The sequence below is a fragment of the Siphateles boraxobius genome, unplaced genomic scaffold (genome assembly GCF_051911475.1).
Source record: "Siphateles boraxobius isolate OS27281-9 unplaced genomic scaffold, OSU_SipBor_1 86, whole genome shotgun sequence".
Lineage (NCBI taxonomy): Eukaryota > Metazoa > Chordata > Actinopteri > Cypriniformes > Leuciscidae > Siphateles > Siphateles boraxobius.
In genome coordinates this window covers 3,652,078-3,671,167 of record NW_027509215.1, presented here as the reverse complement: position 1 = coordinate 3,671,167, position 19,090 = coordinate 3,652,078, and the positions used below count along the sequence as shown (strand labels likewise).

The 19,090-nt window shown below is 37.8% G+C and overlaps 1 protein-coding gene across 2 annotated transcripts in view; it reads right to left on the bottom strand.

Annotated features, from left to right (window-relative positions):
* The window catches only part of gpc5c (glypican 5c), a 134,991-nt gene that overhangs the window by 97,071 nt on the left and 18,830 nt on the right, over positions 1-19,090 (bottom strand). For both annotated transcript variants that reach the window (XM_077222346.1, XM_077222345.1), the window contains exon 3: positions 4,784-5,502. In XM_077222346.1, the coding sequence (XP_077078461.1) occupies positions 4,784-5,502 (719 nt within the window). The remainder of the gene's footprint in view (positions 1-4,783; positions 5,503-19,090) is intronic.

Below are 19,090 nucleotides of genomic sequence, written 5' to 3'. Positions count from 1 at the left end.
CAATGCACATAATAATTTCCTGTATCCATAAATTTGTGTTCACAGGAATGATTATATGGTACCGACGAGAGACTAATACTGCACAAGAAAAAGAAACAAGAAAAATAGTAAAAATAAGTGGGGGCCTTTCTCTTTCACTACAGTCATTCTCTGCGTCAGAACAGAAAATAAATTGCTCCACTGAGAGTTGCAAACTTGGTGAGGTTATTGATTCCTCACTTTTCACTCATCAGAGAAATGAATTAGTTAAGGGATAGTGGGTACAAAATAGAGAAATATTATACACTATATTTCAGGCCATAAGGTAGTATATAGCACTTAAAGGGGTGAAAATAAATATTATAACTACTATATGTGTTCTTTACAAAGTTCACAATTTAAGCTTTAAACTAAAATAAAATAATACTTTTCTGCTATGTTCATACTACAATAGCAAAAGGTAAAGAGAAATATAAAGCAATTAGGTAAATGAGAGAGAAAGAGAGAGAGAATGAGAGAGAGAGAGAGAGAGAGAGAGAGAGAGAGAGAGAGAGAGAGAGAGAGAGAGAGAGAAAGAGAGAGAGATGAAGGACTCTTTTACTGACCCCTCTCTCATCGCTGTCTATGTTCTGGGCTTTGGAAATCTTTTCTAATCCCAGGGGTCTTGTTTCCATTATCTAAAAAGCACAAGCTACTATTAAAATTCCTGTGTAAGACTGTAATTAGAGCCCTCAGTTAAACCTCGGCGGAAATAAGGTAGAGCAGCACATTAACTGCTTGGGACGGTGGATAATGAGTTATTAAATTTTCTCGTTTTTGTCTGATATGCGCTCATAGTTGTCAGCAGCCTCTTTTAGACACAGCACTTACGGGTCAATGAAAGAGTGTCTACTTCCAAGCTAGCAAGATTGAGACATCACAACACCTCAGGTGAACTCTGACCTCACGGCTACAATCCCTTTCCATCTCCAGTTGGGAAAAAACATTGCGGTGTAAATCCTAACGTTCCGTTCAGCAGTAGAATTCTTAATGGACCTTAAACCTGTTGAAATATACAACAATCACTATGAAAACCCTCCGAATGTGGAAACAAAAACCAGGAGAGAAAGAATTTAAAGACGAGTTAAAAAGACAAAATGACTGAGGTTTTCAGCTCTTAAACTTTTCCCCATTTATAGCAAGGAATTTATATATTTATATATATATATATATATATATATATATATATATATATATATGCCTTTCTATATGTGAGACGTCTTGAGGTTTCAGAATTGACAGCTGAATCCTACCGTGGGGTGAACATAGATTTAGTGGCAAGTAAACAAGATATCCTTGATCACACCTACTGTATATATAACTCTTTGGGTCTTAAGGTTATATTATATTTCAGATTTACCCACCTCTAAACGTCGGGAATACATTACATTTAAAAAAAAAAACATATTGCGTGGTTGGTCACTTTACCTGTGAGTCATACAGATCTTGGCCAGGAGAAATATGCAAGACCTCTTACAACCAAAAAAAAAGGAAAAAAAGGAACAATAGGGGAAAGGTGCAATCTCTAATTATATAACCAGCACTGACTGTCCAGTATTTAAAAAGACAATGAAAGGAATGTGCATTGCATGCAAAACACAGACACATAAACGTCATTACCCAAGTTCAGCTGGTATCACAGCCTAGCATGGTACATGTGTATGACACCTGATCTTAAGGGATTTAAAACCACACACACTAAGACCACAAAGATGTCAAAAGACACCCCAGTCCTCTTTTAAAAATTTCTCGATTCACTCTCTCTCTCTCTCTCTCTCTCTCTCTCTCTCTCTCTCTCTCTCTCACTCTCTCTCTCTCTCTCTCTCTCACTCTCTCACTCTCTCTCTCTCTCTCTCTCTCCCCCCTAGTCCCAGTCTTACAGTGCTGGTCAATAGAAGTCTTTCAGACATGCAAGAGGGCAGCCAGCGCTGTCAGCACCTACAGTGTCTCGACAGACCTCTAAAACCTGATCCCAGAAAGCACACACACACTACACACTCAGCATGCCCTCTCAGGCAGCACACATGATGGGACGGCATGCCAACCGCAATCCGTTTGGGAAAGTATCCCAGTGAAAATCAAACCATTGCTATAATTCGTCTAATAACATCTCAGCTTCACACACACACATTTGCAGAGAGCGGAGAAGTCTACAGTTTATGATCTTTGGAAGGAGAATACAAAAACGAGAGAGGCAGAGAAATGCTATGCATTATTTTGACAGAATTGAATACAGCTTAATCAGGAGATAAAAGCACTAAGACATAATACAAGCAGAGGATTGTGGGTAATAGAGTCTGTTATCAGGATAGTCCTGTGGGTTACAGTCTCACTATTTTCTCTCGAACTCATTGCTTAGTGTAAAGAAAACAGTGGAGATTTACACACAGCAGCAGAGGAAACAGAAATGGCCTGCCAGAAACAATCTCCAAGCTTTTTCCATCGTTTATTGCAGGATTATATCCCCCACATAATTTGGAATACCAAAAGCAATTGTACTTGCTGAAAGAAATCCATTCAGTACCGGATTAGAAAGACTACAAAATCACTTTATGATGTACAAACGTTGGGGGAAAAAAACTTTTAAATTGAACAAAAGTGATAGTAAAGACATAAATAAATGTTATTTTGAACTTTATGTTGATCAAAGGATCCTGAGGTATTTTTTATTTTATTTTTTATCAGTTTCCACAAAATAATTAAGCAGCACAACTGTTTTAAACATTGATAATAATAATAAATTTTTAATGAGCAGCAAACCATCATATTAGAATGATTTCTGCAGGATCATGTGACACTGACTGGATTAATGATGCTGAACTTTCAGCTTTACCATCACAGGAATACATTACATTTAAAAATTTATTAAAATACAAAAATTATTTTAAATTGCAATAATATTTTCACAATAATACTGTTTTTACTGTGTTTTTAATCAAATAAACACAGCCTTGGTGAGCATAAGAGACTTCTTTCAAGTCGATTTCATATTATGAAATGGAAGCTATTATTCGTCAAATTAAACATTTGCAAGCTACTCGCTAATCCTCAAAATGAGATTAGAATCGTACCAACTAATTATCCTACTTGCATATCCCTCGCCATTTAGTCTCCTTTTTTTTAGCTACCACTGCTAAGGAAGAATAACTGGAAATTACATAATCATTTGTATTATGACAAATGAACAGGAAGTAATATCAGCCGTGATTTTGAAACATCTCTTTCTTGACATATTTGATTGGACTGAAAAAAGAGTCACTGTTTATTTACAGATTTCAAAAATAAAACATGCAATGCACTAACAATTCCTCATATTATTGTTTATATCATTGCATATTATATACGGTTTCAGGTTTTGGAAAATAAGAAGCAGGCAACATACATTCTGCACAAAGTTAGTAGTTCACTAGTATTTCATTTCCAACACAGCCAAAGCCATCATCGGAATTCAGTTAAGCAAGAACATTCTGTCCTTAAAGCAAACCAATCTTTAACAGCTTCAAAATAAACACACTGGCAGAGAGTATAATGCCAGTATTCTAATAGAGTGTCACGTTTAAAAGCATTTCACAATAAAGTGACTGGGTTCACTTTGGCTAGGTCTTTCCAATCCCATGAAGTGGCTTTGAAGTGTGAGTAAATGTTAGTTTGACTTAACGTGTGATAAATGGACAAAGTTTAAAGCTAAGAGCTTGTGTGTGTATGTGTGTCAGTGACAAATGTACAAACAAAATTCTGCCAAAAAAGTTCCGATTTCCAGACCCTCATTCAGACACTACAAGATAACAGCAGCCTAAGAGACACTTTGTTCAGACACATGGCACAAGAAGAATCTCACAGAAGTAGTGAACGTGCCTGAACTTTCAGGATTTCCATGAGATTTCAGATTTCTGCAAAAAATGCCTGCTAAGATTAAATACAACAGCCTTACAGCAAGTTTTGGGGGAAATGCATTACAAGTAAAGCAAGTTATGTAATCAGATTACTTTTTCTCCAAGTAATGAGGAAAGTAAGTACCACATTACTTTTTAAATTTGCAAAAAAATTCTCAGTTACTTTGTTCAAAAAAGAAACGCAAGTTACTTAATTTTCCTATTTATTGACTGACACCTCTCCTGTCCCCATGTTGAGAGAAATCATGAGTGAGGTCTGTGCGCTGTGTGAAAATGATGGTTATTGTAGTTCTATAGTAAAGATAAGCTTGTATTTACTATCTAACTAGCATAAAACAGATTCAGTATTCCTCAGTGAAATGCAAACTCAGAATTTTATGCAAACCTAATTAAGGGGTAGGCAATTTTAGAGACGCTAACAATAGCAAGCTAGCTTTGAAAGCATTAGAACCCATCCTCCCTTCAAAGTGCTCTCCAAAGCCAATGCCTCTTCCAAAACACAAGAATCCTCACAGCCTGAATAGAGTCAGCAAAGTGTCAGAAGGGAATGTCGTACTTACACTAAAACTCTGTAAACTTTAATTTTTTTCTCACACAGTAATTTTCATTTTGGGAGAACTATACACAATACAGATTGTCACTATCCACGATACAGGTTGCATTTTTGTACTGCGATGTATTGTGAAACGATATATGAAGTGCACCGTTCTGAAGGAAAAGACGGTTCGCTAGATGTAAAGCAGCACAATAATCGTTTTCCCTTGAGTATCTTGTTTTCATAATCTTTGGAAGCCAAAAATCGAAAATAAAATGTTTGTAATTTCACAGCCCTATTATAGGATACAAATTAAACTATGAACACTGATACCCACCGTGGCAGTTACCGTGGGCCCATGAAGTTGAGCATAGAGAATGGCCTCCTCAACTTGACCTCTGATCCCCAGCAAAGCGAGCTCCAGGTTGTGTGCTCCGACGACCATGTGTGAGAGATCCTGCAGCACGGTGACGTACTGTCTCCATGGGTTGTGTAACTCCGAGAGGCTGGCCAAGCACCCGCGCATGACGTTGAGGCAGTAGCCATTGCATGCCCGGATCAGGGTGAGCCCACGGCAATGAGAGCAGTATTGCATGCGCACTAGAGCACGCGTGCACTCTTTTGATAACTCCGCCGCCTCCGTAATGTTCATCACCTCTGACCCTACTGCGAGTGCCAAGCTGAGCACCCGACCTGCACGCAATGCATCCGCAAGTACCTTTGCCATCACTTTTGGGTGCGACCCAAAGGGGTTAACGTCCTGCCTCGTCATGCGGAGACAGTCGCCGAGTTGGTTGTCACCAGAAGTATCTGCGTCAATGCTCGCGGCCATGCCGGGATTGACTATACGAGTGTGGACCAATGGGAAGAGACTGTCGAAGAAACAGTGCACAGCGGTTTCAACGGAGACATTGCCGGTGCCCTGAAGGAAGCGAGATAGGTCAGTAAAGAGGCAGACGATGTGAGGAGAGATGGACGACATGAGGGAAGAGTACGTGGTCTCGAACAGAGAGGTCAGGTGATTCTGAGAGAATGATATTAGAGACTGGAACACATCTGAAAAAGAGAGAGAAAAGATTTAAATTAGTATAATCTCAAAATAAGAACATCCACAAATCACACACCATCTCAATACAAAAACACGAGAAACATTTGAAGAGAGAACATTTGTTATTCGCCTAACAGCTTTAAAAGTGAAGTATGCAATTTTTAAGCCATTAGCCATTGATCAGACAAATGGATAGATCCGGCTCAATATCATTCTATTGGTTGAGCATTTACTGGTTTAAGTCAGGGGTTCTCAACTCAAATGCTAAGAGACAGAAAACCTCAAAGGGATTTTGTCAAATGCTGGGCTATATTAATAATCAAGCTATATAAAAAGTGACAATAGCCGTCTGAATAAATTATTTTTAATAATGTTCTTCAGTCTCATAGTCGATGCTAATGAGATCATTTGAATCAAGTCTTATCGAGGTGTGTAATAGTTACATGAAAGCTCGACACACAAGAAAATCAAACCTTCAATAAGGCATGAATTTTTAACATAAGCATATGAAGTTTTGAGCTGTTAATAAAATAAAAAAATAAAGAAATAAAATTAAAATTAAAAAATTCTATATTAAAATGTAAATAAAACTGAAATTAAAGTTCCAAACTTTATTAGAAAAAACTAACAAAAACAAGTTTTTAGGCCAAGTCAGGACATGGAAATTAACAAAAACTAAACTTAAAGGATTTGTAAAAAAAAAAAAAATCTGAGAAATCAACCTACAAATGACTCTGCCTTTTTCAGACTGTACAAAATATATTCTATCATCACTTTCTCATCTTTGTGTTTTTGAAACCCATGACTTTCATCTGTGGAACACAAAAGGATATATATATATATATTTACATATATATATGTCTGTTTCTCACACAAAGCTATTGTACAGCTTCAGAAAACATAATATAGCACACAAGACATATGGACTACTTTTGTGATGGTTTTTTTTGGAGCTTGACAGACCCTGTGCCAATTTCATTGTATCATTGTATGGAAAGAGCAGCATGAACATTCTGTCTAACTTTCTGTTCCGCAGAAGAAAATAAATATTGAAGATGCAATGAAAGCTCATCATCCGAGTGTAACAGATTATCAAAAAAGAAAAGAAAATGTAGCATGGGGACTTGGTTCTATCCATCAGTTGTTGATTGGATTTTGAGATGAACACTGAACTCAAAACTGGAGGAAGATGAACAAGAGTTTTTACAGGCGGGTCCAGAAGGTTCAGTTTTTGATTAAACATTACAAGGTCAAAACTATTTAAAAATATCATCATTATCATCATAATAATTAATTAATTGTTCACAATAAGATCTAGAATAAGCATTTAGAAATAAAACAGGGTTACTTATGTATAACATATAGGGTTAATAACATATACTATAACATAAAGGACTAGTTTGACTCCATTGTGACTTTAAAACAAATTAGGGTTAGCAAATGACAACAATTTTCATATAGCTGAACTATTTCTTTTCAACCAGTCACAAACTTTGTGCCACAGGAAGGACAAATAAAAGAGGGAAAGGGATTCTGTGGCTCTATTCTGTGGTTTTTCTGTCGCCCTCTCTCTCTCACACACACACACACACACGCCTAGACTTGTGTTTGGTCAGTGGTTTGTTAATGCAGGAGCTGCCTGTCTATTCAGCTGCGCAGTAGTCGAGCATGACCACACACACACACACACACACGCGCGCGCACACACACACACACACACGCGCGCACACACACACACGCGCGCACACACACACACACACACACACGCACACACGCACACACAGGCTGTACCCAGGGTGCCGTTCTCTCAAATGCCACTGATGTCAGACTGTAGGCATGTACGGGGATGGAGGAACAGCGGCAACTGGACGAAACTGAGACCGGTCAACAGACATACATATGAACTCACACACACACACACACACACACACACACACACACAGAAGGACAGCTCTCCATTTCACTAAGCTGCAGGAGCTTCCATCAGTGCTGTCACAATGGACCAGGACAACAACTAAACTCCCCCCAATCACGACAGCTGTGCCGTTCACACAGGATGTGTTCTGACACTCTTTCTGCACTGTTTTTTTTTTTCAATTGTGCATCTATGGACATGTATGTGATATAGACATCTTTATTGCAGCATCGTATTTTACGGTTTCAGAATCTCATACCATTTCATTATGAAGATCTCATGTTAAAAACATACACTTTTCGCATCCTTCCCATTATCACACAGAGCCTGTGGAAGAATTACACTTACTATACCATTATGACATTAAATATTTCTTTCACAATATCCTTACAGAGAGGTCAGTGATGGGAAGAAGAAACAGGAAAGAGATTTGTGAAATGTCACAGATTCAAACTCATATTGCCCATATCAGCACCAGTGCCTAAAGTGTCAGAGCAGAGAACATGCAAACCAATAGGACACTAAGAAAAAAGGATAGCGAGCATTGTAGAAGGAGAAAGTAAGGAATGGAAAGGCCACTTGCCATGTCCCACTGTGTGTTCGTGTCTGCATATAAAACGTAAATGTGCGTGTGTGTGTGCGCGTGCGTGTGTGTGTGTGTGCCTGTATAGGCAAGATGGTTGGAATGAGAGCAGCAAACCACCAGCAGAATGTGCCAGTGTAAGGTTACAGCATTTCAGAGGGCAGCCTCATGCCACGAACGCTCCGTAAAAGCACCAGAAGTGGACAAGCAGACGGAGAAAGAGACAGGGAGTTGAGAGAGGTGAATTTGTTTGGCTTTGAGGCCTCACGCCACAGCTCTGGCATCTTTTACAAGAAAATACTATTTCAGTCTATTTGTAGTTTAAAAATTCACATTTAATTCAACGCGTTTCTCGCAGTTTCTTTTTAACTATTATTATTGATATTCCCTAGGAACGTCTGAGACAAAAAGGTTTCTACCCATTTTGTTTTCAGTGTTAATGTCTAAAGACAAGCTTACACAATGCACTTCTGCTCACATGGAATTAGACAATACTTCCAGAAGAATTAGGTATGATTCTCATGATGGAAATTGGTGTTTAAACATAGGACAAAAAAAGAGAAGGACGAAGAGAGAAGATCTCCATTGAGAAATACACATAAAGGCTGACATTGCTCAGGCAAGCACACACAGCAAACTTAATGTCCTGTACAGAAACCAACAGTGGTCTGACAGCTGGGGAAAAGTGATCTGAAACCATTTGTTGCTCCATTAGTGCTTCACCATTAGAGCAGAACTGCCAGACATTGTTCATTTAAATTTGTCAGAACTATTACTGGGCAAATTTCAAACATTTAAATGTTTGGTTTACAGAGAAGAGATGCATATTACTGATTATATCTTTCAGTTTGCCCTAAAATTAAGACTCTGGGTATGTTCAGAATGCTACTCATGATATATTTGCAGTATGCAAAATGTAAAATGTAGGGATTCTTCTATCAATCAGCCGCAGATTGGTATCGGTCGATAATCACATGCTATCGAAAATGTCCTGCTTCCCACTTCTGAAGTTGTGATTACGAGCCCATCGCATTCAAGTGCTTTGTTGTCAGAAGGAACAGGAATCATGGAGGACACCAGGTTTAATCTTGCCTATTTATTTAGGAAAATCTTAATAAAAGCTAAAATGATATTTAGCGTCCCATTCATTGACAAACAAATAAACATTCACCGCGCTATCTTGATATTGAGCTTGCTGACAGTTCTGGAATTCCGGTCAAATACAGGCTATTTTCGCTGTGTAAAAAACATAAAATACACTTCAAAAAATTATTCATATATGTAAATATGCACTACTTTAAAGTTAAGATGTAAAAAGTTATGTGTAAAAAGTTGCCACAGACTTTTGCGCTACGTTCAGCTTTGTAACTTCACAAAACATTAGTAAACCACATATCTTTATTTTATATATATATATATAAAACAATGCCTGACTGCATTTGGCTATTTTTTAACATAAAACATTCTGTATATTTCCCTAATTTGTGAAGATCACATTTTTTTGCCACAAAGTTTGTCACAACACATAGCAAATAAATAACATTAATGCTAATGCTAAGCTGTATGAGAAACATATATCAGGTTTAGAGCTAATAAAAAGGTCCTTCAGCCTTACTGATCAGGCTTTTGTGGGTTGAGAAACACTGGTGTATACCAGAGTAATGTGCTCAATTTGAGTTTCAAACCAGAAGTAATATGAAGTGCTTCCAGATCTCACAAAAAAGGTCTAAAATAAGTAACTTGAGTCATTAAGTTATTTTTCCCCCACTTTATGTAAAAACAAGCCCAAATTCAGTTATAATAAGCAGACATTGATAGACTAAATATTAGCCATAATTTTTATCATGTCTTTCTAAACTCTCGTTATTGATCAGTTGCTGAAAGTTAAGTCATCTTTATACACATTTTTTATTAAAAATACAAAAATAATCATTTATTTCTCAGATGACTAATGGCACCACTCTGAATTGGATGAAGTTCAAAACGACAATAAGATGTAGTGACAAAACAATTATTACTTTTCATTAAGAGGTGGTAATATGGGGTAACATTAGCGATTCAACAAAGTTCATCAATATTAACTTTTGCAAATGCACAGTGCCTACCAATATGAATGAAGAGTGTGAATCTACTTCTTTCATTTTGCAAAAACAGGGCCGTGACAAAAGTAGCAAACAACAGATTGAAACACTTATCACATAGCACTTTTTTTAAACAGTGGCAGTATACCAACTATACCACGAAGCATGCAAGAGTATATGCTAGTATTCCATTTCAAGCATCTCCTCGGAATCCAAATGAGCTCAATGGAGAGAAATAAAGGTTTCTGATGGGAGAATTAATCCCTGTCACTGGGCTCCAGAGGAAAGTAACACTGTACGTTACTGGTTTGTGAGCTGGCGAACTGCAGTGTTGCAGGGATGCCAGTGAGCCAAGATGGGAGCCAGATTTACAGCCATGTAATTGGATGTTATATAGCCTCTTAAGAGGGTCTACTAAAGGCTTTTAGAGATGACTAATCCACCTAATGACCAAGACTCATTTCCTAAACGCACAGTCTGTTGGCGAAAGGATTCAGTCAGATGAGTAAAACTGGACAAATGATAGTAGAAAGATAAGATATAAAAGACAAAAGGTGTTTCCGCATCAAACTCTGCTGGGATATGTAAACATTCCCTGATGTCATGCACCTCTCAGTGCACTAAACATACAGAAACTAATGAACACATTTTTGAACTGGATTCAACTGTAAAATTACAAGTTTGATCCAGTTAACCTGATAACCCACAGTGAGTGACCCACTTTTGTCACGGCCAAGACCCTAAATACAAGGCCATGCTGCATTCCTCAGTGACCGCGGTCAGCATTCAGAGCGTTCGAGGGGCTGGCTGGTTCGAGACATGAGGAGTACATCATCTGTCGATCATCTTCCACCCCAGAAAGCCCCTTAATCCAGCCAAGGGCTTGTGTTTCATACGGGCCAGACGCAGATATGAGTTCATCACCTCTGTAGGGGGGCTATAAAATCCCACTTTAATTAGTGACAATACATACGTCCCTGTCCTCGGACTAAAACAGCTGTGATGAGAAAACATGTCACATTACCAAATGCAACTTCAGCATGAGAAGCTGAAGAACTGTGAGCAATGAGATTGAAAAACAAGATGGAGAAATTAACTGAAATCAAGTGAACATGCTGCTCTGTGCTGATAAACAAATGGGGAATGGATTTTGTTGCAACAAGATTTAGTTGCTTGTTGCTACAACTAGACATTGGTGCTATTAAGTGTACAAAAAAGCACTCATTGGACTAATGGTTATCTTAAATTCCAACACACAGATTCGAGTTTCAATCCAGACATTTCAGATCCCGTTCCCCCTTTTAGCTGTTTTCATTCCTCACTTTGTCATCTAATAAACCGCATCAATTTGAACAAATTGACATCAATCACAAATAAATCAACACATTTTATTTGGGATAAAAAGCATGAGCTATATACAGTATATATACACATGTACAAATAGCATGTAAATATACATTTAATTATGATTTGAAATCATATCATTATGATTTCTTAAATTATTTGTATAAAGAAAAGAATGTTTATTCAGCAAGGATTTAGTTAAGTCATTTATGTTACAAAATATTCCTTACAAATAAATGTTGTTTTTTCTCATTTTCTGTTGAAAGAATCCTTAAAAATTTACCACACAAGCAGAATTTTATTTTAATTCTAAATTATATATAAAATAAATAATACTGTTTTTTTATCTTTGTAAACAATAATAATCTTCTCTCTCAATAAATAAATAAAAACTACTGAACCTAAACATTTTAGTGTCAAAATTGGGCCTCTTTTTGACATAATGTGTATAATGTGTCACTGGATTTCAATCGGTGTGAATCCCACCCATTACTAAAAAGTTATTCTTAAACCATTTAATAAATGAAATAAGTTTACACGTTGTCGACTTTATCAGTGAAAGGCCGTTCATATAATTGCTCTCAATAAAATTAGCCAATTAAAGGCATTCTTTTGCACCATACTGAAATGAATTACTACTCAATCCACTCAAACCTGAACCCTGAGTTCAGAAATGCTCTGTAAACAAACATGTGAGCACATAAGGTTAAATCAACAGCACTTAATGCTACACATTAGGAGACAAACTAGACGTAACCACCTGTCTAAAACTGCTGCAGACTTCAAGTCCCCTCCCCTCAGCAGCGTCTTTGCTGTCATTAGGGAAACAGGTGGAGGGTGCAGAGGAATGTTTCACCAATATCTCTCTCATCAGAGTGCAATTAAAATGGCTGCACAGTTATATCAAAAGTCACTAAGACAATTCCTGAAATGTGTGTGTGTGTGTGTGTGTGTGTGTGTGTGTGTGTGTGTGTGTGTGTGTGTGTGTGTGTGTGTGTGTGTGTGTGTGTGTGTGTGTGTGTGTGTGTGTGTGTGTATAAACTGTTTATCTCTAAAAGATAAAGTGATCGGCTTGTCTGGTTAAATGTGAGTGACGTCTGTCTCCAAAACACTGCACCGACAGTTTATCCGAACTTATCATCATCGTTCATTTCTGGACTTGCAGTCAAGAAACAATGCAGTAATTGCTGTATAAAAGCAAATTGTTTCTGGAAAACAACTGATTAGAAATATTTGTGTTGCCCATAATTATATGCATGTGTGTCTTTAGTCTGGAGGAAGAAAAACGTCAAGCTTGAAACCCAAATGCAAAGTTTTTAAACCTATAAGGACGCATAAATTTGATCAAAAGTGACAGTAAAGACATGTATAAGCTACAAAACATATCTACTTCAAATAAATGCGGCTATATATTGAGTATAAATCACACACTTGGGAAAAGAGAGAGAGAAAGACGGGAAGAGGAATATGTAACAGGAGGACTGATGATCCCTTAATTCTGAAATGAAAAATGCTTTTCTCTTCCAACAGAACACTTTCTTCTAGTGCCAACTGTTCAGACATCTCACGCATGTTCTGTGATGATTGGTGGCAGATTTTTCTCCTGAAAAATGGTTCACCATGCTGTTGGAAAAGACTGAACAACAGGAATTCAAACCACCATCTCTTCTCTGTCTCTCCCTCCCAGTATTAGGACAACCTAATGATTTTGGAAGAGAGAAGGAGAGAGAGTGGAGAGTTTGAGACATGATTGGGTTTGGATCATGTGTTTGGTTGTCCATTTCAGTCTGAGGTAATGAAGTGTATAATGAGACATGAAGCAGCTAGACGCTAACCCAAAAGCCGTGTGAAAGTGGCCGCAATGACACTCTGGAGATGATACCACTCCCTTTCTCCTCAGACGCCCCCTGGCCTAAACACTACTTGTACTCCTATTTCCTGTTTTTTTCCCTTTCAAACTTTCATTAGTAGAGTTTGCTGGGGTAAGCATCATTATTACTATAATTGTAATAATAGGGCTTTGGGCCCTATCATACACACGGTGCAATGTGGCGCCAGGCGCGACGGAGGTCTTTTTTGCTTGCTTCAGCCCAGCGCATTTATAATTTCCACATCCTGCACCACGTTGTTTAAATAGCAAATGCATTTGCACCTATTTGTGCGCACATGGGCGTGCTGGTCTGAAAACGAGGAGTGTTCAGGGGCATAGTTGGCACTTTGCTATTTTGAGGCAACTGAAATAGACTGCGCCATTGACCAACAAAAACCTGGTCTAAAGTCTATGGCGCAATATTTTTTTGTTATTTAAAGGGCGCATTAGTAATGTGCACCTATAGGAGGGTCCACAACATGCGTACACTTATTACACACACACGGACGCAAAGGGGCACACAAACTAGCCAAATATTAAAAATAAAAGGATTACAATTGTAAAAGATGAATATTGTGTACATAAAGACATGGTGGAATCCGGCTTGTCCAGTAGATGGTCTGCTCACGCGCTTTAACCACACAAGCAGATCCATTTCCTCTGGAGAAGCATTCAGTGTTAAATAGCGAATCTGCCATGGCGCGAGCGCAACTGGCTTTTAAAGGGAATGGGAGATGAGACCTTGATTGGTTTATTGCATGTTACGCCCAAAACTTATTACTCATTAAGAGAATAGGGACAACCCTTTTAGACCGTGCGCAGCGACCATTTTTCCCGTTGTTGAACTAACAAAAGTGAATCGAACACGTCCTAAGTGAACTAACGTGCGCTTTAGACCAATGCGATTAGATTGTGAAAATAGGGCCCTTAGAGTTAGTGCCATGATGGTCAACCAAATCAAAAGCAGGTCCACCACCTAGTAGATCGGTGGATTATCCATCTAGACACGATTGGATCAGCTAATGTAATGCATCTATGTAAAATCAATGAACTACCACCTTAAACTAGTGTTTTTAGTCCTTTTTTCTTCTACAGAAAGTTTCACTCACTTGTTTTGTTTGTCCCACACTATCTCTCATCATCTGACGTTGGACATTTCCAGACAAATTGCATTTTCTCTCTCTTCAGTGCTCAGCATGCGGGGGGGGGGGGGGGGGACGCAGACAGCTGGGTCACTCTAAATATTTCTTTAACCTTTTGTTGAACAACAAAAGCATTAGTTCTGTCCTGTACAGCGTACAACAGGCTAGCATCATTCCCAGAACATCGGCGTCCATCTCACGACAGCTGGACAGCAGGGGCTGGATGGGATGTTTAGAATCCATCCATTCCACAGTTACCATGGGAATGACATAGCAGGTGCATTGCGTGTGAGGCTGAAGCCACTAGATTTGCTCAGAGGTACGGTATGAGCATCACTTCCTGTCCCAAGCCCACTCACCGCTGACATCAGGCTTTGGGTTTGGGTCAACCCGTCAGTTCAGGCCAAACTGCCGCTAACTCTCAATCCTTTTTTTTTCTTTTTCTCTTTAGGGGACACAAGTTGTGGTCCAGGGCCAGCTAAGGAAGTAACATGGCAAGCTCAATTAGTCAATGGATAAATCTACCCTCCAAAAAGGCCAAATGATCATTGGGAGGACGTATAAGAGGAGGGGGATTCCTCTGAGACCTTAAGAGTCATGCATTCACTGATGAAGACAAGGGAAAGACGAATAACAACAATGGGAAAAGAGAGAATAAAGGCCAGACAGAACGAAAGACTGAAGGAGAATGAGTGAGAGAGAAGGGTTTCCCCAGAGCACAACTGGCATGATGCCACCAAGGCGGCGTCACTGCTAAGCATTTATGAGGTTTCTACTGGCACTTTCCATGAATACGATGCGCTTTAGTGTCCTATGAAATGTTTTAAAGCACTGGAGGCCCAAATCCCATGCCTTACGCTGTGAGCTGCATCAGATTTGTTCGATAAGTGAAAAGAGGTGCAAGGGTTTGCTGTCTAACATGCCCATTTTTCCCCCTGCTAGTAGATGCCTTAACTACAACAACTTAAATTAAATCTTATACAAAATTGTTACCCAAATTTTGATCACTCAACAGTCTGTGCAGCCAGATGCTGTAGTTAAGACATCTACAAGCGGGGGCAAAAAAGGGCATGACTGTGCACATCTGTGCACCTTTTTTCAGAGGTGATTTGTTGACAAAGAAGCAATAATTACTTCAGATTTACTGGTAATTACTTGTGGAAATTGCCAGTAAATTTCACACAAATCTATTTTCATTGAGCAGCATTCCAGAGTTGTGTGTAAACGTAAACATCTGAGTTTCTCATCTTCTCTTGCCTCTTCTCTGCTCTCCTCTATCTAAAGTCTTTAAGCAACATCCATCTGTTATTTTGCACCTCTTTAACCCTCTGAGGGAAAATTGAGGACATACTGACATAGAAACACTCACTTGTGCACTTACCCATGGTCACAGGGAGAAAGACCATTAGTCACTGTTCATTATGAACCCCTGACTGCTGCTCCTGGGACTGCCTTCACTTCATTGTTTCCCTTTCTTTGGCTCGGTTCAGAATGGCATTCTACCATACCATCAAACATCAGAATGAACAAATAAGTTTGGCAAAATGTGCAGTTTAAAAGCAGAGAGGAATTCTGTATCTCACAATGCAATGCACTTGACTTTTCTATGTGACAAAAGAACAAAAAGCAATATGAACCATGTTAATTTATTTATATAGTTTATTTATATAGGTTTTTTATTACAGTTTTATAATTTGCTTATACTTTTATATTTTGAGTTACGTTAATTTCCCTATGTACTTTTGTCATTTTATTAGCTGTTTTTTTAATATTGCTATTTAGTTTCAATTTATTTTATTTCAGAATTAGTTTTGGTTAGTTTTAGAATTAATTTTTACTTAATTACTTAATTTTAGTGCTTCAAATTAAACTTATTTCAGTTTATTGCCAAGGTAAAATTTCTAAATTTCAATTAGTTTAAGTTTTTCAACCAATATTTAAATTTGATTTCATTTCAACTATTTCAATGAACAAAAATGTTTTTAATAGTTTTATTTTTATTTTACGATAATAACCCTGATAACTATCTTTCAACTGTTAAGTATTTAATTCACTGGATCGTTAAAAATAAATTACCACATAATAGTAAGAATACATTTTTAGTTAAAAATATCTGCAAAACATAACCATATCATGATATATACAGTTACTGTGATAAAAAAAAAACTGGTATAAAAAAACAAGATTCTGGTCATACCCGACCCAAGAAGATGGCATGTCTAATTTGACAAATTATTTCAAGGCTGTAAGGAAAAGATTCAGTGGACAAAATATGGGAAATTTAGATGCAAATGTTAAAACTCTACAACTTACATAACAATACAGTATTTCATTCCAAATAGGGCCTCTGGATCCAAGTTTAGCAGAGAGGAATAAAACAAAGACAGGGTCATTTAATAAACATTCCAAACAAAGCCTTTGTCTATTAAACTTTTTCTCACGGACAGTGACTCAACATCCCTTTACCAGTTTCTCTTTAAATCTGTGATTCCTTCTTATAGTCTGAGATAATCAGAGCACACATTATCCTTAATAACTCCTTAAATCCTTTATTACTACAAACATACCCACTGTCACGATGAAGCTAGATAATTAGAATCAACTGTCTACTGAACTTCCTTAAACGAGATTCCACACAAATGAGGAGAGAAAGATTCTCACACACACACACACACACACACACACACACACACACACACACACACACACACACACACACACACCTAAACAAACACATGCCTTCTAACTATACACTTGAAGTAATGATGGAAAACCTAAAATCATCATTCTAATTAAGTTTTACATTAAGTCTGTAATCAGATATGATGTCTGTACGCCACAGGCTAATTATTAATCCAGGATGGAGACATTGTCTCTTGCAGTCTCTTGTACTGTTTACAGAAAAAAACATTGCCACATATTTGCAATGATTGTGAGAATATATACATATTATACATTATTCTCACCCAAAATACGTCATTATTTACTCACCCTCGTGTAATTTCAAAAATATGTATGACTTTTTTTTCTGCAGAAAACAATAGAAGATATGACCAAGCAACATTGGACCCCATTGACTTTAGAGGGGTAGTTCACCCAAAAATGAAATTTCTGTCATTTACTCACCCTCAAGTTGTTCCAAACCTGTATAAATTTCTCTCTTCTGCTGAACACAAAAGATGATATTTTGAAAAATATGGCTAACCAAACAGTAGATGGGCCCCATTGACTTCCATAGTATTTTTTTCCCATACTATGGATGTTAATGGGGCCCATCTACTGTTTGGTTAGCCATATTCTTCAAAATATCTCCAGAAGAAAGAAATTCATACAGGTTTGGAAAAACTAGAGGCTGAGTAAATGATAGAATTTAAATTTTTGGGTGAACTACCCCTTTAACTGTATACAAGCAAACACTGAGACATTTTTAAAAAATATCTTCTAAAGAATTTTATAGACGTTATGAGTCATTTACTCGCCCGTGTGTAGTTTCAAAGTCAAAGAGCTTTGAAACAACAGGAGGAGCTAGAGTAAATGATGACTCCGAAATGTTAATTCTTGGGTGAACTATCCCTTTAAGGCGAGCATCTTATGATCTAGTGTTTTCAGCCTTTCAGAGGTTCTCAGTAAATGCTCCAGCTCTGAAATTGCTGTGAATTCAACATGCATTTGGGAATGCAAAGTTTCATATTTGCATAATTTCAAACATTTTTGTGTACAGAACTTTATAGCATTTCAAAAGATTTCTATTGAGAAGCATTTGTAAACCTGCAGTTAAGTCAAAATAAAAGCTTGAGGGTTTAACTATTGAAAGTGAATGAATGAATGTCTATTAAATAAATTGTGTTACATGTTAGTCACAACCAATCTTCCTCACTAACCCTGATCCATGCAGAAACTAGAACAATAGTTGAGAATCTATAAATCACTATAGTGACTATAGATTTCTCAGTCTTTCAAACACAGACACCACACACACACATCAGCAGCCGTAAAAGGCGATCAGCTCCATTGTTTGAACATTCCTGATTACTGCATGTGACCTGTCGACGGCGAAACCTTCTGCGCATATCTCCGCATTCGAGACACAAGCGTTAGAAACACTTCAGTGGAATGCAGTGAACAATCTGCGCTGTCTTGTGGATACGTTGCCAAGAGAAAACAGGCTGTGAAAGACAAAGGGATGATTGAAGAGCATAACCGAAAACTATGTATGTGGTTTGCACCCTTCTTGTGAGATGTAGAATGTGTAAGAGTATGTGTCCATTTCTGTGGAGTTACTGTGGCCGATGATCGCATTAAAATGAGCGTATAGTGAGTGCAGGACTGAAATAGCGTATGTGAGAGCTCATTCATTCACACCAAAGCTTGATACTCATGAATGAACTGACAGAAGACCTTAATAACAACCGGTGCTCTCTGCCAAAGCACACACATAAGGCTGCATACGACTGAGATTCTTTAAAGCCCCACTGCCGATTATGGTTTGGCCACTGGGTTCGACACTCGTGAGAGTGTGGGCAAGTACTCTGAATTCCCCTTCTAAAGAATGAAAGCAGTAAAACCCAACCAAACCTCATATAACTAGACTTCATAGAACATAATTTAACATAATTAATTTAAGACTTTAAATGCTTCTGAATGTTTGCAGCTAGTTAAAA